A 22,761-nucleotide genomic window follows, 5' to 3' on the forward strand; every position below is an offset into this window, starting at 1 on the left:
TGGTGTTGGCATTTTGCAACCATAGATAATTTCAAAAGGTGCTTTGGTGGTGGCAGAGTGAGGTGTATTGTTGTAGGCAAATTGTAGAAGATGCGAATGTTGATCCCATGTGTTGGGTGAAGAGATAGTATAGGTACGAATTAAATCAAGTATAATGCTATTAGTAGCTTTAGTTTCGCCATTAGTCTCAGGGTGAAGGGCTGAAGTAAAATCAATTTTAGGACCAAGATGGGCGGGGGGGGGGGGGTGATTAGGCAGGTGCCAACGTTGGGGGGTGGGGGAGCGTGAGGAGGAGGAGTTGGGGGGGGGGGGTGATTAGGCGGGTGCTAGTGTGTGTGTGTGGGGGGGGGGGGGGAGCGTGAGGAGAAGGAGTTGATGGGAAGGGGGGGGGGGGGGGCAGCATGTTAGGAGGGTGGGGAGATGTAGCCCGAGAGGGCGGAGGGGGGGGAAGGCGTGATGGCGGGCAGGAGGGAGGAGGAAGGCGCGATGGCGGGCAGGAGGGGGGGGGGGGCGTGATGGCGTGACAGGAGGGAGGGGGGAGCCGCAATGGCGGGCAACAGTGCGATGGCAAGGAGTGTTCAGTTCCCCCACCAGGGTTTGTAAGGGAGGGTAGGGAAAAGAAAGTATGCCATTTGTGAAAAGCCTTGTATGTGTTGAAGTTGGCACCACGGGCATGGTATGAGAAGATTCATTCTTGATTTGTGTAGGCTTTCAAAACAACCCTATTGAGAGAACCCTCTATATTAGAGATAGGAAGGGCATGCTCTCCTCGTTCTAATCTTGTATATTGATGATATGCTCTTGACTAAGGGCAATTAGCAGAAAATTTCAGCATTTAAGGCTGATTTACAGCAAGTGTTTGCTATGGCAGATCTTGGCCACTTACACTACTATCTTTTTTTAGTTTGATACTATTGAGGGGGGTGTTGTCTTGAGGCAGTCCAAGTACATTAGACAATTACTGCAGTGTTTTTAGTTTGAGGACGACAAACCTATCTGTACTCTAGTTGAGTTAGGCTTCCATTTTTCTCTTAAGGATGTTGGTGATTCTTTTGACACATCTCTTTATCAAGAGAGAGTTGGATGTCTGATCTATTTGTGCAATATAGGCCAAACATTTAGTATGTTGTCTCCTAGTTGAGCCGATTTATGCATAGCCTAGGATCATGGCATCGGCAAGCAGCTAAGCGTGTCATCTGATAGTTGAAAGGCACACATTCTTAGGGCTCTTTTACCCTTGCAACACCTCTACTTCCTTGCATGCTTTTACAGATAGTGTGATTGGGCAAGATGCTTTGAAACGAGAGTGCCCTTTAGTGGGAATTGTTTCTTACTTGGTGATGCTTGCATCTCTTGGCTTAGCAAGAAGTGACCTACAATGGCCACTTTGAGTTGTAAAGCTGAATATAGGGCAATTTTTACAGCTGTAGTTAAGTGTGTTTGGCTCAAATGCCTTTAATCAGGCTTGCATATTGCAATTTCATCAGCTACATGTATTTACATTTACAATTAGAGCGCATTGGCATTGCACAAAATTCAATACTTCATGCAAGAACAAAGCACATTGAGATGCATTATCACTATGTCAGAGAGAGACTCCATGCAAGGGAGATTAATTTGGTCTATATGCCTACATAGGATAACATAACAGATATATTCACCAAGGCTCTATCCAATGAAAAGTTTGAAGCTTTTTGCAAAGCTTTAGACTTCCATTTGGGGATTGATCTTTGACATCCTTGTTTTGTTCACATCATTCACTCTAGGGGGGTTTGTTAAATACACCTTGTGTTTTCCTTTGAGTCATTATCGTGCAAACACACCCTATATACGTGCACTTTTTACCCTCTTGCATGGAGGGGGTTTTTCCCCGTGCGAACACACTTCAGTGTGTAGGTCTATATAACCTTAGGATTGTACCTTGTATTCTCATTCTTGTGATTCATTTTAGTGAAGGTACTCTTGCACACTTCTTTACATATCTACTCTCACACTCACTCTCTACTCCACTTCTTTAGTGAAGGTACTCTTGCATGCTTCTTTGTGTGTATACAAAACATTCTTTAAGGTGATAGCATCTCCATTCATTGCATTGATAAGGATTTTCCTAATGCCTTTGATTGTATAAGTAGCATTGTTAGCACATGTGAGAGCGGGCCCTTTGCAATATCAACCAAATTAATAAAAAGATGCCTGCGTGAGGTGATGTGTTTGCTAGCACCATTATTAGAATACCAATTTTGCTCATTGTCCTTTGCTGAAAGACCTACATCATGTATGGTGTGGTCATAAGAACAAGACATTGCAAAATCATATGAACTGAAAGTTTCTACAAGATGAGCTACCTCATCCTTCCCACCACTAGGAGCACTAGGAGTGCTTGTGACACTTGGGATCTCATGCCTTGGCTTGTGGCAATAGTTGCATCTTTCCTTTCTTTTGCTTGTCCTCTTCTTTGTGTGAAAGAAGAAGATGATGAGTTACCCTTGCCCTTTTGATGTTTGGATGAAGAATTCTATGACTTCATTTTGCCTCTATCATGAGGGAAGGCAAAGGCCAGACCATCCGATGTAGTAGTAGAGTGGTTGAGAGGGCTCTGCTCCTCTTGCAATACAAGTGTGGTCAACTAATCAAGAGAATACTGATGCCATTTTTCCTTGAGAAACTAGTCATGAGGTGGTAGCAAATGTCTCATAGGTTATGGAAGTCCACCAAGAAAAGTAGAGACAAGATAGTTCTCAGATATCTCCTCATCAATGTTCACCAACTACTCATTCCAATCTGTAATCCATGTAGAGATAGACATCCATGTTTTCCCCTTCATGTATCCTCTCGCAATCTAATTGCTTCCTTAAATAGGCAACACCCTGTGTGATAAAGAGATGCGAGCTTTCCCAAGCACTCTTCACTATTTGACAAGAGTTGGATATACAGATTAATGAGTCTCTTGATCGAAAGAGAAATCAAAGAGTGTGCTTAAGCATTACGCACATCTTGACGTATCTGATTGGTAGTAACTTGTGAAAAGCTAGAAGTGGCAATTGAATCACTTGAAGCAGAAGCATCAGCACCTATGGGTACATTAGGGTGACTTGCTGGCCATATCTTTGAGCCTATGACAGTTTCCCAAAAGCCTTTCGCAACCAATACATGTTTCATCACGTAGGACTAAGTGGAATAGTTGGTATTACCCAACTTGTCATTAGTAGGAAGCATCCTAGATGACTCATTTTGATTATGTGTCATCTTTGCATATGCTGAATACACAAATGCAACTGAGGCAACTGTTCACAATTCTCCGAAAATGGACAAAGGAGGTTTTGTCCTAAAACCTGTGTGCAAAAACAAAGGCTAAAAAGTAAACTGAGATGAGATAGGGTTTACAACCAATGCAAATGTTGATGTAGATGATGTTTGGGCATTTGCATGCAGAAATATTTGGAGCAGCAAACTGAAATGTGTTGAAATGCAAAATTTGTGTGTAAATGTTGGATAAAACTTCCAAACTTTTGGGCATTGAGTGTGTGAAACTGAAAATTTCTTGATATTCAAGATGACACGGGCAAGATGAATTGGAAATTATATATAGTTTTGAAAACACCCAAATACAAAAATTAGGATTTGTGAGATTTTCTATGTAGAAGAAATGGTAGAGATAGGTAGAGGCCGGCAAGATAGACCAGATGTCATGAGGATATGTATTTTTGAAACCTCACTTAACCTGTGGATTAATTTTTAATCATATGGTTAGGTAAATGTTGCACATGTGAGATGTAACTGGGATTAGAGTTAATTTATGAGCTGGGGACCCAAGGAAATCCGAGGATGTCAAAGGCAAAAGTTGCTATAAGTTATGCCGCATGGTATTTGATGCCAGTTGTTGGCTTGGGTCATTCATTTGGCCATAAGTGAGAGGTGGTGATAATAGAGAAGTGGTGCTTAACGGTACCTAATGCAAATCTGATGGTCAAAGATGGCATAGAGATGCTCGAGAATGGAAGTTGCCTAGCCAATTTAATTATTGGCGAGTCAGATTATTTTTTTGGGCATCGAAATAATTATTAGATTAACTTTCAATATTGTAAAAAATGCCCATATAAGACTGAAAAACGTCTTTAGAGGCTTGAGAGAGGCATTTTAGTGCATTTAGTCTGCAAGAGAAAGAGAGGAGATGTTGCTGGTCTGATTTGTAGCCATTGGAGGACCTTTTGAGGTAGCCAGGGGTAGGAGAAGACCAACGAATAGCAAGTGATAGCATCTATAGGCTGTTGAAACAGGGCAGTGGCAATAAATGATTGATTTTCTTCAATTCTTTGTAAAGAAAGTTTGAATTTTCTCTCTTCTCAGCATTCTCTCTTATCTCCCAACCTTTCTACAGCCTTGCTCCAAAGATTACAGCATTGACGTCACCAGAGGCTGAAAAATTTTAGATTTCTCTGCTGTAAATCCTAATCTGCAGAGTAGAAATTAGGTTTTAGCAGCAGTCTCGGGAAGCATGCCAAAAATTGAAAGCTCCAAGACTTGGATTCTATAGGGCTGAAGCTGTTTGGAGTCAGATTCAAGTGGAGGGACCAACAAATTGATGAATTTGGGGCATTTTCCATCTCCATCAAAGTAGGTGAAGGCCAATTGACTGCTTGAATTAAGGGGCGATTCAGATTGAAGACTTGCTGTTCATTTTACAGTAAGGTGAGTTTTAATACCGAAAGGGATTGGGAAAATCCCATTGTACGTCAACTTCTTCTTCAATTAAGTTAAAGAAATACCGAAAGGGGCACTAGTTTTGGGGCCAACAGGGTGCGCGTTATCCAAGATTGTGAGTTAATTTGCATTTTTCAGTTTTGTAATAAATGTTGCTATTGTAACTAAGTTGTAATTAGGGAATTACCACCCATCCACAAAAGATAGGTTGGTTTCATGGTTCCATATGGAGGATACCATAAAATCCTTTGAACATGTGGCATTTGTTTGCAGCTTGGGACTATTGCATTAGTGCTCAAATTGCTCTTAGCAGTGAATTGGAGCAAGCATGTTTTCACATGGTGATATGGGATCAAGTGGAGAGGATGCATCACTCCTTGGTTAGTCATGTGGTGAAGTGGAAAATGTAACGACTGATGTTGGGCATAGTTCTTAACATGGACAGCAAGTTGAAAATGTGGGAAATGACCCAAATGTTGGCACTTCTATGCATAAAGAGGTTGATGACCAGCAAGGGGCTGAAGAATTCGATGATAGCTTCAAGGATTGAATGCCTATAGAAGCAAATCTTTTTATTGAATTGGCAAAGGATCGCCAGTCTTCTCAATTTGTGAATGCCCCAAGGAAGGACAACAAAGGCAAAGAGAAGAAGACACCTTCTACAGCTTTGGGATAGCCACAAGAACCGAGGGAAATGCCTAAGCACTTCTTTGGAAGTGCCCAAAATGCCTGATGAGCACAAATAGTTGGTACTGTGGGCCAACAAGTACAAATGCATGGCCAACTTGGTAGTGGCAATCCATGGGAACATGGGCAGCAAGGTGATTATGTACATGTGAACATGAGACAACAATAATACTTTGGCAGTGGTATCATTTTTCATGCTATGGTTAGACATGTACCACATACGTGAATGTATGGCTGAAATCCCTATGGTATGTAGCAGTCAATGTATGGCTCACAATACCCTATGTATCCGGGTAATACAAGTGGAATGCTTAATCCCATGTATAGCAACATAGGCATGATGCGTGGGGCACAAAGTGGGCCATATGGATATGTATTTGCACCCCCAGGGATCGCTGGAGCACAAGGATTTGGTGCTGGTCATGTAGGAGCATTTGATAATGCTGGCTATCATGTAAATATAGCAAATGCACCCTTTTTTCAGCAGCCTATTTATGATAACTTGACTCCAATAGGTCCGTCGAAGGACTATGATGAAGGTGGCAAAAGTGTGAAGTTTGAAACTTTTAGTGGTGCACAAGATAGGCTGAAAGCACTTGTTTCTTATTCAGCAATTTGATGCAGCCTATGCAAAAATAAAGTATGCACTTCAGAGATTGCAAGAAAAGCAAAAGAGGGCAGCTTATCCCCATAGATGTGCTTTGCAGTTTGTAGAGGGCGATTATGTATTGTTGCGTTTTGAAAAGGCAAGGCTGAAAAAGATAAAAGGAAGAGAGATTGTATCCAAAGTTGAGTACATCTCGTATACTATGGGCCCTTCCAAGTGTTGGAGAAGATCAGCGATGTGGCATATCACTAGAAATTACCTTCACATTGGCGGATATACAATGCCTTTTGTGTGAACTTGTTGAGGTCTTTTCATGGTGATGTGTCGAGGGTATGTTTGTTGAGGGCTCAAGTACCAAACTTTACCTTTGATCTTTCTTTCCTTACTTGAGCACATTTCGGCATGTAAGGAAAGAAAGATCAAAGGTAAAGTTTCTAGGAGATTTTTGTTGAGATTGTAGAATTATTTACCAATGGATGCCAAATGGATGGAAGAGGATGACTTGGCAGATCATCCTCAATTGTTGTAGCTTTACCTATATGCCTTTCAGTTAGAGCTGTTTGGGCTCCGTTAGGTTCAACAAAGTAGAGGTCTGGAGTATTGCTTGATACTCAAGGGAGAGGTAGCACTTCCACTCTTCTAGTTATGGACAGCTTTCATATGTAGTGGATCTTAAATGTATTCAACATGCATCCAAGGTACTATGTTGACAATATGTTTGCCATGAGATCATTACTTAGTGTACTAGTTAGTGTGAGATGTATGCAGAAGAGTATGAGTTTCACACGGTTATTGGAACTATACTTTTGCATCAGCTTATGATCAATTTGACATGAATTTTACCTCAATTTTGAGATAAAAATTTCGATCGGTTTTAGCTCAGTTTTTTAATCAGCTTGAGAACTATTTATAGTCAAATTTGGGATCAATTTTGCATCAATTTTTGCATTGATTGCTGATTATTTTTTGCAATGAGTTAGCGATCAATTTGGGGTCACATTTGCAGTAGTTTGTTATCAGTTCTCACATCAACAAGTAATAAGTTTATGATCAGATTCTGCTGAGTTTTCAATGGTTTACATTTGGTTCCATATACAATAGCATATGCTATGACACCATTGGAGTTTTAGCCATGGTTTATGATTGGTTATGCTATACTATGGTTTGGTTTTGCTAGATGAGTTGAGCTTATGAGAAATAGACGTGTCACATAATAATTTGGCAATATTTTTGAGATTCTTTGTGAGTCTTATGTTATGTTATGTTGGCTGGTAATTATCAGCAGGTGTTGGGCATATGGAATGGTTGAGTAGCATTACGCAATGTTGTGTTAACTATGATGCCTTGTGGAAATTCCAATCCACTATTTTGCTTTTAATGCATTTGGCAGTGCAATCGAGGATGATTGCAAGGATTTAAAGGGAGAGTGTTGTCATGAGGATATGTATTTTTAAAACCTCACTTAACATGTGGATTAATTTTTAATCACATGGTTAAGTAAATTTTGCACATGTGAGATGTAATAGGGGTTAGAGTAAATTTACAAGTCTGGGATCCAAAAAATCACGGGATGTCAAGGGCAAAAGTTGCTATAAGTTATATTGCATAAGTACTTGGTGGTATCTGGTGCTAGTTGTTGACCTACTTCATTTATTTGGCCATAAGTGTCAGTTGTTGGTGACACTAGAGAAGTGGCGTTTAATGCTACCTAACGTCAATTTAATGGTTAAAGATGGCTTAGAGATTGCCTAGCCAATTTAATTATTGGCTAGTTAGATTATTTTGATGGGCATTGTAATAATTATTACATTAACTTTTAGTATTTAAAGATTCAAAATTAATATTTAATTGTGGATAATGCTGAAAAAACCATTTGGAAAGGCTGCCACTTGTAAAAAAAAGCCCATGCAAGATTGAAAAAGGTCTTTAGAGGTTGAAGAGAGACACTTTATTGCGTTAAACTTACAAGAGAGAGAGAGGACATGTTGCTGATCTGATTTGCAGCCATTAGAGGACCTTCTAAGGTAGCCAACGGTAGGAGAAGACCAATTAATAGCACGCAACAACATCTACAGGTTGTTGAGATAGAGCAGTAAGAATAAATCACTAGTTTTCTTTAGTTCTTCGCAAAGAAAGCCTGAATTTTCTCTCTCACCTCCAAGTCTTTCTACAGCCTTGCTTCAAAGATTAGAGCATTTAGATCACCAGAGGTTGAGAAATTTTAGATATCTTTGCTGTAAATCCTAATTTGAGCAAACATCAGGGTTTACTAGCAGCGTAGGGAAGTGTGCTAGAAATTGGAAGCTCCAAGACTTGGATTCAACAGGGTTGAAGCTGTTTTTAGTGAAATTTAAGTGGAGGGACTAACAAATTGATGAATTTGGGGCATTTTTCATGTCCATCAAAGCGGGTGAAGGCAAATTGATTGCTCGAATCAAGGGGCAAGTTAGATTGAAGATTTACTGGTCATTTTGGATAGCAAGGGGAGTTGGAATACCGAAAGGGATTGGGAAAATTCCATTGTACATCTTCTTCTTCTTCAATGAAGTTAAAGAAATACCGAAAGGGTCACCAGTTTTGGGGACAATAGGATGTCCATTGTCCAAGATTGTGAGTTAATTTACATTTCTCAGTTTTGTAATAAATGTTGCTGCTATAAATACGTTATAATTAGGGAATTACCACACATCCATGGAAGGAAGGCTGGTTTCACTAGAAATTGTAGAAATTTCAGAAAGCATCCAAATTTCAGAAAGCTGGTCAATGAGGGAAGGGTGTATAGAAATGAAGAAAAGGTACAATAGGGCCATTGGCCTCGGTGTCTTGAGGGTTGGGGCCTATGGTGAGCTGATGGAGTCATAGACGCCACAAACAGCCTCAATGAGTATATCGTTCCCAAGAAGGCCCAAATGAAGTAGCAGCAGCCTGCCAAACGATTGCATGGAAGCTTGTGGATGGTGGGCACTGGACAAGGGCCTACATGCAAGTAATTGATTCTAGGCACGAGATTACTGATGGAATGCTGCATGTGAAGAGGTTTCTTGTCAGGAGCACAAGCCACTCTGGGCTCTAGGCGCAGCAAGCTGTGCACATCAGAGAGGAAAACGTTGCACTGTCAGTAGGCAGCAAAACACGTGTAGACATCCTGAAATGATCTTTTCAGGCTGTTGTTTAAAATGTCTTTGTGTTTAAAATGATCTTTTCGGGCTGTTGTCGGAGTTTAATCTGACCTGAAAATAGAGATTAAGTTAGGCCTTGACTGTATTTAGGTTCTCCTGTCATGGGAATGATAGAGAAATTCATTATTGTATTTTTGTATCAGGAAGTTGTTAGCATAAGGGAACAATATTTGTGGGTCATGGAAGGTGAGCTAAAGGAGTCCTTAGCAACATGACTGCATATTGTTGTAGCTTTAAAACAAATATATTTCAATTTTGCTGCAGTGCTTTTTGAGATATTGCTTGAAACTATGAATGTTATGTCTACATCAGTGACCAACACATATATGTATGATATATAAAAGTATATGCAACCTGATCATTCTATACAATTCAAATTTTTTTTCACCATTTACTTTGCTGTAGGTGTGGCCTAGGCACAAAGAAAACTTAGTGTTAATGGAAAGATATCACTTCTTTAGTTCAAGCTGCAAGCAGTTTGGTATTCAAAATGCATCTTTATTGGAAGCTTTGAAAGATGAGAGCAAAGATGATGGCACTTTGGCAAACACATTGGAGCTTCTGCAATCTGTACATAGTGCATTCTTTTACGAATCAGACAAGGTTAGTTGCTTCAAGGCAAACAAGCTTACCTTTCTAATGTATTTCTAAATTTAGGAGTATAAGGGTTCAGAATCTTTGAAATTTCAGAGTCCTTTACTCTTAGCTCTACATGCTTAGTAAATCTGGAAAGGCTACAAACTAACTCAGACATAATCGCTTAATGGCCTCTTGCTGGGGTGTTTAATGTAGCTTTTGTGGTTATTTGAACTACGAAATCTCTTTTTGTGGGAAAGAGGAATGTTTTTGGCTCTTGAATACATAGAAAGGCCTTTCAGTCCTCATCTTCTCTGGATATCTCTGAAGCCTCTCTAAAAAGTCCCTCAAAGAGCAGGTGATAGATAACTGCGTGGGCGAAATGCTTTGTCCTAGAGGAGAGAGAACGGTGTGGGTGAAATGTTTTGTCCTAGAGGAGAGAAAGTGTGGCATTATGGCAGCCAGTCGGCCTTGTGTAAGTTTTCAGATCATAGTTTTCCTTCTCTCTCGTGTTCATATTGTATCTCTCTTCTTTTCTCATCCCGTGTTCAATTTCTTGCTTCCATTATTCATTCTCACACAGAGAATGCTCTCATGGGGATGTGATTCTAGCACCTTTCACAAAGCCCCTTGAATGGTCTGGCAATATAGCCCACTAGATTACATCATGTACTCGATTGCTCTTTACATTTCCTTCTTGGTACTTTGTATTTTATACATAAGAGGACTTTTCTTTGAGGTGTCATTCGTATAATTTTTCTTCTCTCTGGAAAAAACAAGCTGGACATTCCAATGCACAGGAGTCTCATGTGCTGTCAGAAGCAGAAGACTGCTGCTTATTTTACAGTTGTCTCAGCTCCTTCAAGTTTTCACCCTCCACTACATGTTTTCTCCAGCATCAACATTTCGTCCAGAGCTTTTGTGATTTGCCTCCGACCCCCCTCCCTCCGTAACCTATTGCAGTTTGCTGTAGCACGCCTCCATGTTCCTTCCATAGCTGTGTTTTGAACAAAAGGTGGCTCCACACCTTGAGTAGCTGCATCTTGTACCCTACAAGTGCATTTGCAAGTTTGATTTGTTTGTTTCTTTGCAAATTGGCCCCTTTTTTGGCTGTACACAAGGTGATTTGAGAAAATTTTGCATATGACCCATGCTTAAGGTACAAACATATTGGGAGTTTATTAAGCTTAGCCTTTCTCCTATTTGGGGATGATCATGCAAATATATCCAAGTTTCTTGTTGTTGAGGATGTAGCCTTGGATTCCCTTATTTCTCTCTCTTGTTGGGTCATGGACCCAACAAATCACGTATGACCTGCAAATGACCAAGCTGTGTAGACTACACTGACCTGATTATTGCAACGGATATGTAACTATGCTACTGTTTATAAATACATTTAAAGCTTCCTGCACTAACATTCACTGTTCAGCCTGCCTTACACAGTACACTGCTTTCTCTACACAGCTGCCAACCAGCCTATGCTTGTCTCTACGAGTCTACTCTCACTTGTCCAGTAGCCATCTCCTTGAGACAGGACTGTTTGCACTATGCAGCCTCTCTTTCTCTCTTGATCTCCTTTGTAGACTCTAACTGTCGGATCATCGATGCTAACTTGTCACATGAGTCATGACACATGTACTTGGTATTGTCTATAGCTTATTTGGGCTTTATTCATAAAAAATTAATCAGCTTGCCCTTGGGTTTGTATCATGTCATTAGTATGCATTTGTCATGAGGGCGTGAAATGTTATTTCTTTGCTTAGCATTTGATAAAAAGTTAATCAAATATGCTAATGTGATTTGTACATGTGAGGTGCAAGTTAACTATTTTAGTGTGGAACCGAGGATCCCAAAAAACTAGTTGGTTGCACAAAGGCAAAAGTTATAAAAAGTGTTTGACAGGTACTAGGTGGTAACCCCATGTTAGATTTCGGCCTAGACTGATTTATTGGCCACTAATGCCATTGGTGACATTAAAGACTAGACATTAATAAATCAATTAATGACGGTCTAAGGGTTAATCATTGCTCAACGATACTTCTAATACAAATTGGTCTAACCAATTTTGTTATCGACTGGTGTAATTATTTTTTTGGGCACTAGAATAACCATTAAATTAATTTTCAAGATGAATATTTGGAAAACTAATGTAATAAGTTGGATAATGTTGAAAAATGGGATTAGAAGGCTGCTACTCTGCAAAACTTGCCCATGTAAGTGGAAAAAACCTTTTTTGGATGTTGATGAAAGTCTATTATAGCCATTGTGAGATAGGAGACTGTTAGAGAGCAAAGACATGCAGCTGATGTGATTTGCAGCCACAAGGGACTAATCCTACAGTAGATGACAGCAGTTTGAAGCCCTTTGGGTGCAAGTGACAACAACTCAAAGTCCTTCTAGTGTAGGTGACAGCATACAGGAGGGGGCAATGGCCTTTTTAGTGCACCTAAGGTATAGGTGATAGCTTCCATGGCTGTTGGAGTAAAGCAGTAGTAGTTTTTCAGGCTTCTTTCTTGCAATGAAACTCTGAAATTTCTCTCTCCACAATATTCTCTTGCATGCTATAGCTATCTCTCAAGTTATCTCAGCAAAATCTAGCCATTTAAGTCATCAGAGATGGAGATATTGGAAAATCTTTGCTGAAAATCCTAATTTATAGCAAAAATTAAGGTTTGATGGCCACCTTGAGATGCGTGCTGAGAATTGAGAGCCTAGGACTTGAATTCCAACTTTTGAAATTGAAGAATTTTAGGGAGATTCAAGAGGCCAGTCAGTCCATATCAGATTTGGGGTTTGATTTATCTTTCAAGGAATAGGGTGAAGACTAGTTCGCAAGCAAATGAAGGGGCGAATTGGTTTGAAGGCTTGCTGGTTAGCTTTATTAGCAAGAGGTGCTTGGATTAGCAAAGGAGATTGGAGAATCTTAGTTATACTCCATCCATTTGCAATAAAAGCTAAAGAAAAACCACAAGGGGCGTCAGTTTTGGGGCCAATAAGCTGTCCATTGTTCAATTTTAAATCGGTAAGTGTGCATTTTTAGTTTATGTGAATTTTATGCTTGCTGTAATTGTTGACTAATCAAGTCATTGCCGCCCTCTCCAAGGAGGAAGATTGGTTTTAAGGCTCCATTGTTGGGATGCCATCAACTCCCCTTGAATTGATGGGATTGAGGCATCCGATTGAAGGTAAGAAGCTTTGGTCTAGTGTTGAAATTGTATTCAACCGAGCATTATAGCGAGAACATTTTTAGATAGTGAGATTGGATCAAGCAAGGATGATGCCTCTCAATCTGAAAATTTACAAAGTGTTGAGGTATGTAGTATGGATAGCAAGCTGATAATGTGTTTGGAATAAAGGCTTATTGTGCCTTTTACAATGTTTGGGTGTGAACAAACCCTTACACTCTTGTATTTCATATACTATCTAAACCTAAAAAGTGATACATTTCGTCATTGTATCATATATTCATTGTGTCGTGCTTACACTCTTGTGACTTACTCTTTTTTGTTGCTTCTTGCACTAAATCTGACACTCTCAATCCCAACTCACTCAGTCTCGATCCAACAGTACCAACAAACTGGTATTAGAGCAGGTGACTAGTATGAGGTGATTGGCGTGAGAAGACGAATGATAGGCTTGATAGGCGACAGATTGACGTGAGAAGACAGATGTGTCGAGATAGGCTCCACGTTGCCACAGACGTGCGATAGTCGGGGCGACTTGGGCAGACGGTAGGCTCGATAGGCGTAAGTAGATAGTCGGCTCAACGTTGCAGGCGACAAGCTCCATGTGCTCCCTATGTTGGTGGACGACAGGTCGCAAGCCTGTTGGTAGGTAGCAGGGCAAACTGAGGGACACCAAGCGGCAAATCCGACAGCAGGCCCTGGTTAACGCCAAGACAGACTTGTCCTGTTTTTTTCTAGTCTTCCTTAAATTTTGCCATTCTTTTTTATTCCCTTTGCCGGGCATTCACACGCACAAGCAGAACGTGCAACTTTGCCTAAGAAAATTGGGGCTTTTCTTCGATTTGGGGACTTTAGCACTGTTGTGCCGCTATGCGCACACAGTGTAAAAAACTCTAGAGTACATCGTCATTCAGCTTTCTTATTGATCTAGAGAGTCAATGCCATATTAGTCATTAGTGTCAATGTCCATAGTGTGGATGGTTCAAAAATACTAGGTTTTTGGACAAGTTTAGCCTATTTTTGATACTTTGGATATTGTTTTTTGTAAATATCCAAAAGCTGTAGACAACTTCTAGAACATGATGACATGTTTTTAAAAAAAAGCAAGTAACTTTCAACCATTTTTGGGGGATTTTATGCAAGAAGAAGGATTGACGAAATCGCAGGATACGCGATAGCAGTTTAGAAGCAGCAAACAACACTCTGAACTGGGGAAGGAGTGATCTAGGAGAAATTTGATCAAGTGTCTTGGTATTTTACTTCCCTTTCGGAGCCAACGGAAGCATCGGATTGGCGGTTTGAGCAACAGAGAGGAAGCTATTGTTTTATGCACGTTTTTGGTCCACAAGGGATTTATCTTCTCAAGATGCAGAAATAAATTGATAGGCTTCACCTCTATGAGTATTTCTTCTACATATTCTATTTCTTCGAACCCCTTTTGCTTCATTAATTGTTCTCCCTGAATCTCCCTTCACCTTATTGTCTCTTACCCCCATAGTAGACTTTCGATCCCAAATGTTCCGACAACGCAGGACAAGACATTCTGACTCAAAAATTGCCCATTTGGTGCACATTTGCCCAAGAAATTTTGGGGTTTTTCACATTTTAGTGGAATTTCTTCAATTTCACTAAAATTTTCGCACTCTGAAGTTAAGAAACTTAGGGATTTTGCAAAATCCCTTCAATTTGTGCAACAAATGTTTGGTATATGCACTAGGGTACATGTATCGATGCAATTTGGAGCAATTACCCTCTAAAAATTTGGGGCTTTTGATCAAAATTGTCAAATTGTGCTTGGGAATGCTTTTGGAGTAGAAATTTCAGTGAAATTTTGGGATTTCACATGTAATTGGTACCTAAATATGTAAGTAATTGCTTGAGGAGTGCAGCAACATACATTTTTTTTAAATTCTGAAAATCTATTTGCAGGTCTGAAATCTCTGCAATCTTGGGGTTTTCATTGTTGGTTGGTACTTGTAGTGTACCGTGGTTACTTGTGTAACATTTGGGCTTGCCTTTGGTGACTGCTTTGTTTATTTAGTATTGCAAAATATGGCTGGAAATAGTGACAATAGCAATCTTTTGCACATCAAGAAGCTTGAGGGTGCACATAATTTTGCAACATGGCAAAAATAGTGCTCCAATGTCTTGGTGTAAAAGAAACATGTGAAGTCCATCAAGACGAAGGGAATTAAACTAGTAGACATGGAACAAGACGAGTGGGATGACTTGGATGTGCTTGCCCGCTCTACCATTGAGCTCTCAGTGTATACAACTTGCTCTTTAACATTGAGAAGCTGAATTTAGCATATGCATGTGGCAGAGGCTTGAAGAATTGTTTGCTAAAAAAAGTGTAGCTAGTAAGGTTTATTTGGCTGAAAAATTTAATGGACTTTTGTATGAAAGAAGGTACAGCCATGTCTGTATATTTGAACGAGTTCAACTCAATTTTCAGTTAGTTGATTGCTTTGGATTTCCATATTGATGATGAGTTCAAGGCTACTTTCTTGCTATGCACTTTGCCTGAAAGTTGGGATACTTTTAGGACAGCTTTGAGCAACTCGAATGCTCAGCTATTATATTCTGATGTGGAGAGTTCTTTGCTGATAGAACTCAATAGGCAAAATAACTTAGCAAACAAGTCTTTTTATGCATTGCATACTAGATGCAGATTTCATCAAAAGGGCAGCTTTGAAAATAGAGCACACAGCAAGTCTCATGGCAAAAATGTGGAGTGCCATCATTGTGGCAAAAAAGAGCACTACAAACAGGACTGTTTTTAATTAAAGAAAGAGAAATGCAAAAAAAAAACACTGAAGACAACAAAGTTGAGAAAAAGGACAGCCAGCCTGCAAAGAAGAGCAATGTGAGAAAAGAAGAAGTTAATGTAGTCACTCATGACTTCTTTGAGTGCACATGCATTGATTGCAGGTTTTGAGGATGATATGTATATTTGGATACTTGATTCAGGTGCGTCTTTTCACGTCACACCACATCATGACTGGTTTTTTGACTACAATGGAGGTGTACATGGTGTTGTCCACTTGGGGGATAACTATGCATGTAAAATTGCAAGCATTGGCAGTGTGAAACTGGAATTTTAGCATGACTCCATGTTTGTTTTGCATAATGTGAGACATGTATTTCAACTCAAGAAGAGCTTGATAAGCATAGGGCAGCTAGATGATGAAGCCTATTACACCACCTTTGAGGATAGCAAATGGAAAATTTGTAAGGACTCTCACATTGTTGCCAAGGGCTCCAAAAGTAATACTTTGTATCCTTTGCATGCATCTAGTGTGCATGACCATGTAGTCGCCATAATCAAGTAGCCGAGTGTTTCTTTGTGGCATAGTCGGTTGGTGGGACGCATGAGTTAAATTGGAATGAAAGTGCTTTCTTGCTTAGGTTATTTGCTATCTTTGAGGTATTCTGATTTTGAACAGTGTGATCATTGTATTTATGGTAAACATGCTCAAATGTCACATAAAAAATCTTTCTCTAAAGTCTTCACCCTTAGACTTAGTGCATTCAGATGTATGCCAAATTCTAGGATTATCTCTAGGGGGGAAGAAGTACTTCATTACCTTTGTTGATGATGCCACACGCAAACTATGGTTTTATCCAATCCGTTGCAAAGACGAGGCCTTGGATATATATATATCTATATATATATATATATCTATATATATATATATATATATATATATATATATATATATATATATATATATTTGGCACTTGTTGAAAATTAGACCAACAATACATTAAAGTGCTTTTGCTTTGACAATGGTGGGGAATATGTGTCCAAAGCCTTTTAAGACTTTTGTGACAGCAAAGGGATTAAAAGGGGACTCATTACTCCTCATAATCCACCCCAAAATGGTGTTGCAAAGTGTATGAACAGGACCATTTAAGACAAGGTTTGTACAACAAACTTGAGCCAAAGTCCTGTAAATGTATTTTCCTAGGATATGGTGATGAAGGTGAGATGGGGTATCGATTATGGGATCTCGAGAAAAGAAAAGCAGTGTGCAGCAATGATGTTATCTTTTGGGAAGATCACATGCACAAACAGTCCGAAAAGACAGAGGAGGTCAAAAGGGTTGTATTTTGGGTGGATGTACCACTAGGACAGCAAAGAATGCCCATTAGGCAGCAGCAAATACTTGCTGTAAATGTTCATGAAAATGCAGGAAATAATGCTGAAAATGATCATAAAGATCTTACCCATGATGTACCACAAATTCAGCAAGAACATGTGCCTTTGTAACAACCAAAACCAGCTGTACAACACGCTGAACTTGCAAAACAGCAAGCTGTTAATGCAGATTTGTAGGTTGAAGAGCCAGCAAATCTTGACCATTGGGTTCGTAGGTTGTTGACCAAAGTGCAAAGACAACGAAATAGGTTTGTTTTTGGTGCAAACTATGTGGTTGATTATGTCATGTAAATAGATTGTGGTGAGCTTTCATGCCTCCAGGAAGCAATAGATAGAAAAGATAGTAAGAAATGGCATAAAGCAATGTTGTCAAAGATGGAATCTCTCATGAAAAATGGCACTTGGGATTTGGTGCATTTGTCAAAAGGGTAAAGAGTGTTACCATGCAAATGGGTTTACAAAATGAAAGTCACTTTTGGTTCTTTGCTAAAGTACAAGACACGCCTGGTGCTAAAGGGTACAAGCAATAACATGGAATTGATTTTGATTAAATCTTTTCTTCTGTAGTCAAAATGACTAGTTTGCGGTTTGGTTGCATTTGAAGACATGGAACTCATACAAATGGATGTAAAAACCGCTTTCTTACATGGTGATTTGCATGAGAAGATCTATATGCAGCAGCCTGAAGGTTTTGCTGCAAAGAGAAAATAGCACATGGTATATAAACTCAACAAGAGTTTGTATGGGTGAAGCAAGCACCACGAGAATGGTATAAATTTGATACATTTATGCAATCTCAAGGATTTCATCATTCTTTAGTTAATCACTATTTATACACCAAGAAGGCAGCAGATGGCAGCCTTATTCTTTTGGTTTTGTATGTGGATGACATGCTGATTGTAGGCAAGGATGTTTATGCCTTGGACTCCTTGAAGTACAGTTTACAGAATAGCTTTGATATGAAGGATCTTGATGAGGCCAATCACATTTTGGACATGCGTATACTCAGAGATAGATCGAAGGGTCTTCTTTATTTGTCACAGTAGGAGTATGTCACTAAGGTTTTGCAGCGTTTTAATATGGAGGGGAGGGGAAGCCATTAGTGTAATATTGTCTCTATATGTGAAACTTAGTACAGATAACAGCTCTACATTTGATAATGGAAAGGCTCAAATGGCCAAGATACCTTATGGTTCAGTTGTTGGTAGCTTGATGTATGCTATGGTTGCTACACCTCCTGACATTGCATTCGCGGTGAGAATAGTTAGCAGATATATAGCATATCGTGGCAAAAAGCATTGGGAAGCAGTGAAAGGTATCATGAGATACCTTAAGGGCACAAAGGATTTGTATATCTGCTTTGGTATTTTTCTTTCGTTTAGAAGATGGCGAGGCCACGCCCATGCCTTTTTAGAAACCTCCCCACCAATAAATAGAAACAAATAAAAATAACCAAACCATGTCCACGAAATGCCAATACCAAGCAACTGCTTCAAAACTGAAGTGATGTGAGGCTTTGCGTTGAAAGGTGGATGTTTTGAGTGTGGACCAGTTTTTATGGATACTAGCTCGTCAGCTTATCAGATTATGGCGTATGTGCTACAGGATATCTCAATAGCATCAGACACTAATTTGATCAGCAAAAGTCATCTGTTGTTGGGTTCATAGATGTAGACTATGTTGGCCATCCTGACTGTAGGAAGTCTACTTCAGGATACGTGTTCATGTTCACAAGTGGAGCAATCTCTTGGATATCTAGGCTTTAAAAGTGTGTTGCACTCTCTACTACAAAGGCAGTATGTGATTGCCACTGAGGCATGAAAAGAGGCTTTATGGCTCTCACGTCTGGTGAGAGAGGTTGGTATTACAGAGGTTTCTATCCTTCACTGTGACAGTCAGAATGCTATTATGCTAGCATAGAATCTTGTCTTTCACACAGACAAAGCACATACAGGTGAAGTATCACTTTATTAGGGATGTACTTGATAGCAAGAGCATTGAGCTTGTCAAGGTACATGCACATGATAACCTTGCAGACTTTCTAACGAAGGGTCTTCTAGCAGAGCGGTTTGCTCATTGTCGCCAGATGATGGGGGTTGGATAGTTTATGTGTATTTCAGCTTTGTACATATATAGACTTAGCTGATTTATTTCTTTTCCTTTAGGCATGTTGCCTTTAGATGGGAGGTTGTTGGAAATAAGGGCTTACTGTTCCTTTTACAATGTTTGGGTGTGAACGCACCCTTACACTCTTGTACTTTATATACTATCTAAACCTAAAAAGTGATACATTTCGTCATTGCACCATATACCCATTGTGTCGTGCTTACACTTCTGTGACTTACTCTTTTCTGCTGCTTCTTGCACTAAATTTGACACTCTCAATCCCAGCTCACTCAGTCTCAATCCAACAACACCAACATAATGTTGGTTTAGAGCAAAATGTGGGTCCTTGTGACTCTCTTGAAGATTATGACTAGCAAGAGGAAGAGGAATTTAATGACGAGTTTAAATATCGGTTGAGGACAATAGCTGAAATGTTTGTGCAATTGGCAAATGATCCTCAGTTCATACTTCGTTTGAACCCCTTAAAGGAGAGTAACAAAGGCAATAAGAGAAAATTATCTTCAAGAGCTTTGAGACAGCAAGATGCATCAAAAGAAGAGCCAATAAAGTAGTATGATGTTCCAAATATAGGTAATGAGTATAAGCAAACGATGTGAGTGGGGCAATTGATGCATATGCAAGGTCAACTTGAAAATACCAATCCAATGCTTTTTGGATAGCAAGGCACGCATACAATTTGGTGGTGACACTAGTCTCTATGCTATTGTGGATCAAGGACGACATACGGGGATGTATGGAACAACTCCTTATGGTATGCAAAAACCAATGCATGGCGTGCAAGGCCCAATGTATCTAAGTATGACAAGTAATATGTAGAACCCCATGTATAGCAATATTAGCATGATGTTGGGACACAAAGTGACAAGTTTTGCAATGCATATATCCAACTTTGTGTATTTGGGATTCATGGTAGTAAATGTGGTCATGCAAATGCTCCATAAAATGTAGGTTATGAGGAAAAATGTAACTAGTAATGCTTGCATAAGGAAAAATATAGCTAGTAATGCTACAATGTATCTTCGTATGGCTAGTAGTGTGCAAATGGCCATGCACAGTCACACTGCAATGGTCCAAAGTAAGCAAAGAAAAATGTTTCCTAATGCACTGGTGCTACTAGCATGTCCGATACACATGAGAGGCTAGTCAATTGGATGCAATGTTGCATATGAGTTAAGTTGGAGTTGCAGCAATGTGAAAGTATAAAGCATCACAATGCTCAAGAGAAAAAAAGGCTTAGAACCTACTCAAGTTTTCGAGGCAAGTGAAGTTAGAGGTAAAATTTCTATGTGCTTCTTGGTAAAGCTTCAACATTGTTGCACGTACGAAAGGATGTAACTAGATGGAGCAAGGTGACTTAGCAGATCATCCTCAGTGATGCACTTTATCTTGATGTGTTTCAATTAGAACCAATTTCGGATTAGCCTCTTTTAGGTTCAATAGAGCATAGAAGGTCCAAAGTATTGCCTGATGCTCAAGGGAGAGATTGCGCCTTCACTCCCCTAGTGATGGACAACTCGGTTATGTAGTGGATCTCAAATGTGCTTGGTTTGCATCCAGGATACTGCATATTGACAATATTTATGCCATTGGGATCGCTATTTAGTGTACTAGTCGCTGTGATTTGGTATGCGGATGTGTATGGTTTGCAGATTGGCTCTAAAACTATACATTTATAAGGTTGCTAGCATGCATGGAATATATAAAATGTACATTTACATGGTTGCTAGCGTGCATGGAACACATGGAATATACATTTGGATGTGATGTACATTTGTGAGCAATGTATGGAATACATGGATAGTATGCAATGAACGTTTGCAGGTGATGCAAAAGAAGTACAATTGTGTGAGTTACATGTGGCTTGTAGCTGATAGTGGTTAGAACAATATAGGTTTTTGGCATGTGGATGAATCCCTTATTGTTTGAACAACGGCTATGATTCATGTGTATGGATTGTACTTAGTTTAAGTGATTAGAAATTCACATGCAAAGGGCATAAGCATGGTTAGGCAATAGGTGCACATGTCGTTTGACTACGATGCCAGCATGTATTTCTAGTAGTGGCAACGGATGCTTTAGCACATTGTAGTGCAGTTGAGGAGGATTGCAAGGATTTCAAGGGGATAGTCTGTCTCACGAGGAATTGAAATTTTATTGGTTTGCTTAGCATTTGATTAAAAGTTAATTAAATATACTAATGTGACTTGCATATGTGAGATGCAAGTTAATTATTTCATTGTGTGGGACCCATGATTCCAAGAAATTAGTTTGTGCTCAAAGGCAGAAGTTGAAAAAAGCTATATTTGAGGGTACTAGGTGGTGTTAGGTATTCGATTTTGGCTTGACTAATTTATTGGCCATGAATGTTTGTGGTGACATTAGGAACTAGGCATTACTTAATCAAATAATGTTGGTGTGAGGGCTAATACTACTCAGGGATACTTGGAGGACAATTTGGCCTAGCCAATTAATTATTGGCTGGTGGAATTTTATGGGCACCAAAATAATCATTAAATTAATTTTCAGAATTAATATCCCAAGAATTAATTTAAGATGAATAATGCTGAAGAATGGGATTGGGAGACTGCCACTTGCAAAACTTGCCCATGCAAGTGGGAAAAATGTTTTTGGGGTGTTGATTGAGGTCTATTCTTGCCATCGTGAGAGAGGAGGCTGTTACATAGAAAGGAGATGTTGCTGATGCTATTTGGAGCGACCAAGGAACAGTCCTAGAGCAGGTGATAGTAGTTTGAAGTCCTCTATGTGTAGGTGATAGCAACCCAAGGTCCTTTTGGTGCAAGTGAGAGCTTACAGGAGGGGGTAATAGCCTTTTTGGTGATCCTAAGTTGTCGGTAATAGCTTCTATGGGTGTTTGAGGAAGGCAACAATAGTTTTTTTTCCTTTCTCACAATGAAACTCTGAAATTTCTCTCTGTGCAACATTCTCTCTCATCATACAACTGTCTCTTAAGTTATCTTAGCAAAATCTAGCCATTTAAGTCGTCAGAGGTGCCGATATTGAAAAATCATTGATGTAAACCCTAATTTATAGGAAAAATTAGTACTTGACAGCCACCTTAGGATACATGCTTAGAACTAAGGGCTAGGACTTGAATTCTAACATCTGAAATTAAAGAATTTGAAGGTAATTCAAGAGGCAAGCTAGCCCATATTAGATTTGGGGCTTAATGTCTTTCAAGGAGTAGGGCGAAGGTCAATCCTTAAGCAAATGAAGGTGCAAATTGGTTTTTTTTTTTGCAAATGAAATGTGAATGATTATATTACTAAAAAAAATTGATTACAATGGAGTGCTCATACTCAACAGACTAGTTGGAGCTGATGCAAAGTCACAAATACATCATGTATACAAGTCTCTCAAGGCGGTCTGGGGGGGATGGGGGCGAGAAGCCATGGAGGGGGGTGTATCGCCACCATTTGGGGCTGCTTGCCTGCATCATGAAAAACAGGTCCTGGCCGTCCCAAGTGCGCATAAAATGACAACAGAGCTGATGACGAGCCCTGGACTCGCCCTGCACTT

At 39.6% G+C, this 22,761-nt stretch overlaps 1 protein-coding gene across 4 annotated transcripts in view; it reads left to right on the forward strand.

Moving 5' to 3' along the window:
* Positions 1 to 22,761, forward strand: part of CPL4 (C-terminal domain phosphatase-like 4) — a 213,755-nt gene that overhangs the window by 127,229 nt on the left and 63,765 nt on the right. For all 4 annotated transcript variants that reach the window (XR_015692823.1, XM_087690733.1, XM_087690731.1 and 1 more), the window contains exon 7: positions 9,580 to 9,777. Coding sequence is in view for 3 of the 4 variants with exons in the window: in XM_087690733.1 (XP_087546859.1) it covers positions 9,580 to 9,777 (198 nt within the window). In the remaining variant the exon portion in view is untranslated. The remainder of the gene's footprint in view (positions 1 to 9,579; positions 9,778 to 22,761) is intronic.

This window comes from Lygodium microphyllum, chromosome 13 (genome assembly GCF_053477565.2).
Source record: "Lygodium microphyllum isolate KBCC chromosome 13, Lygodium_microphyllum_v1.1.10, whole genome shotgun sequence".
In the NCBI taxonomy this organism is placed as follows: Eukaryota; Viridiplantae; Streptophyta; class Polypodiopsida; order Schizaeales; family Lygodiaceae; genus Lygodium; species Lygodium microphyllum.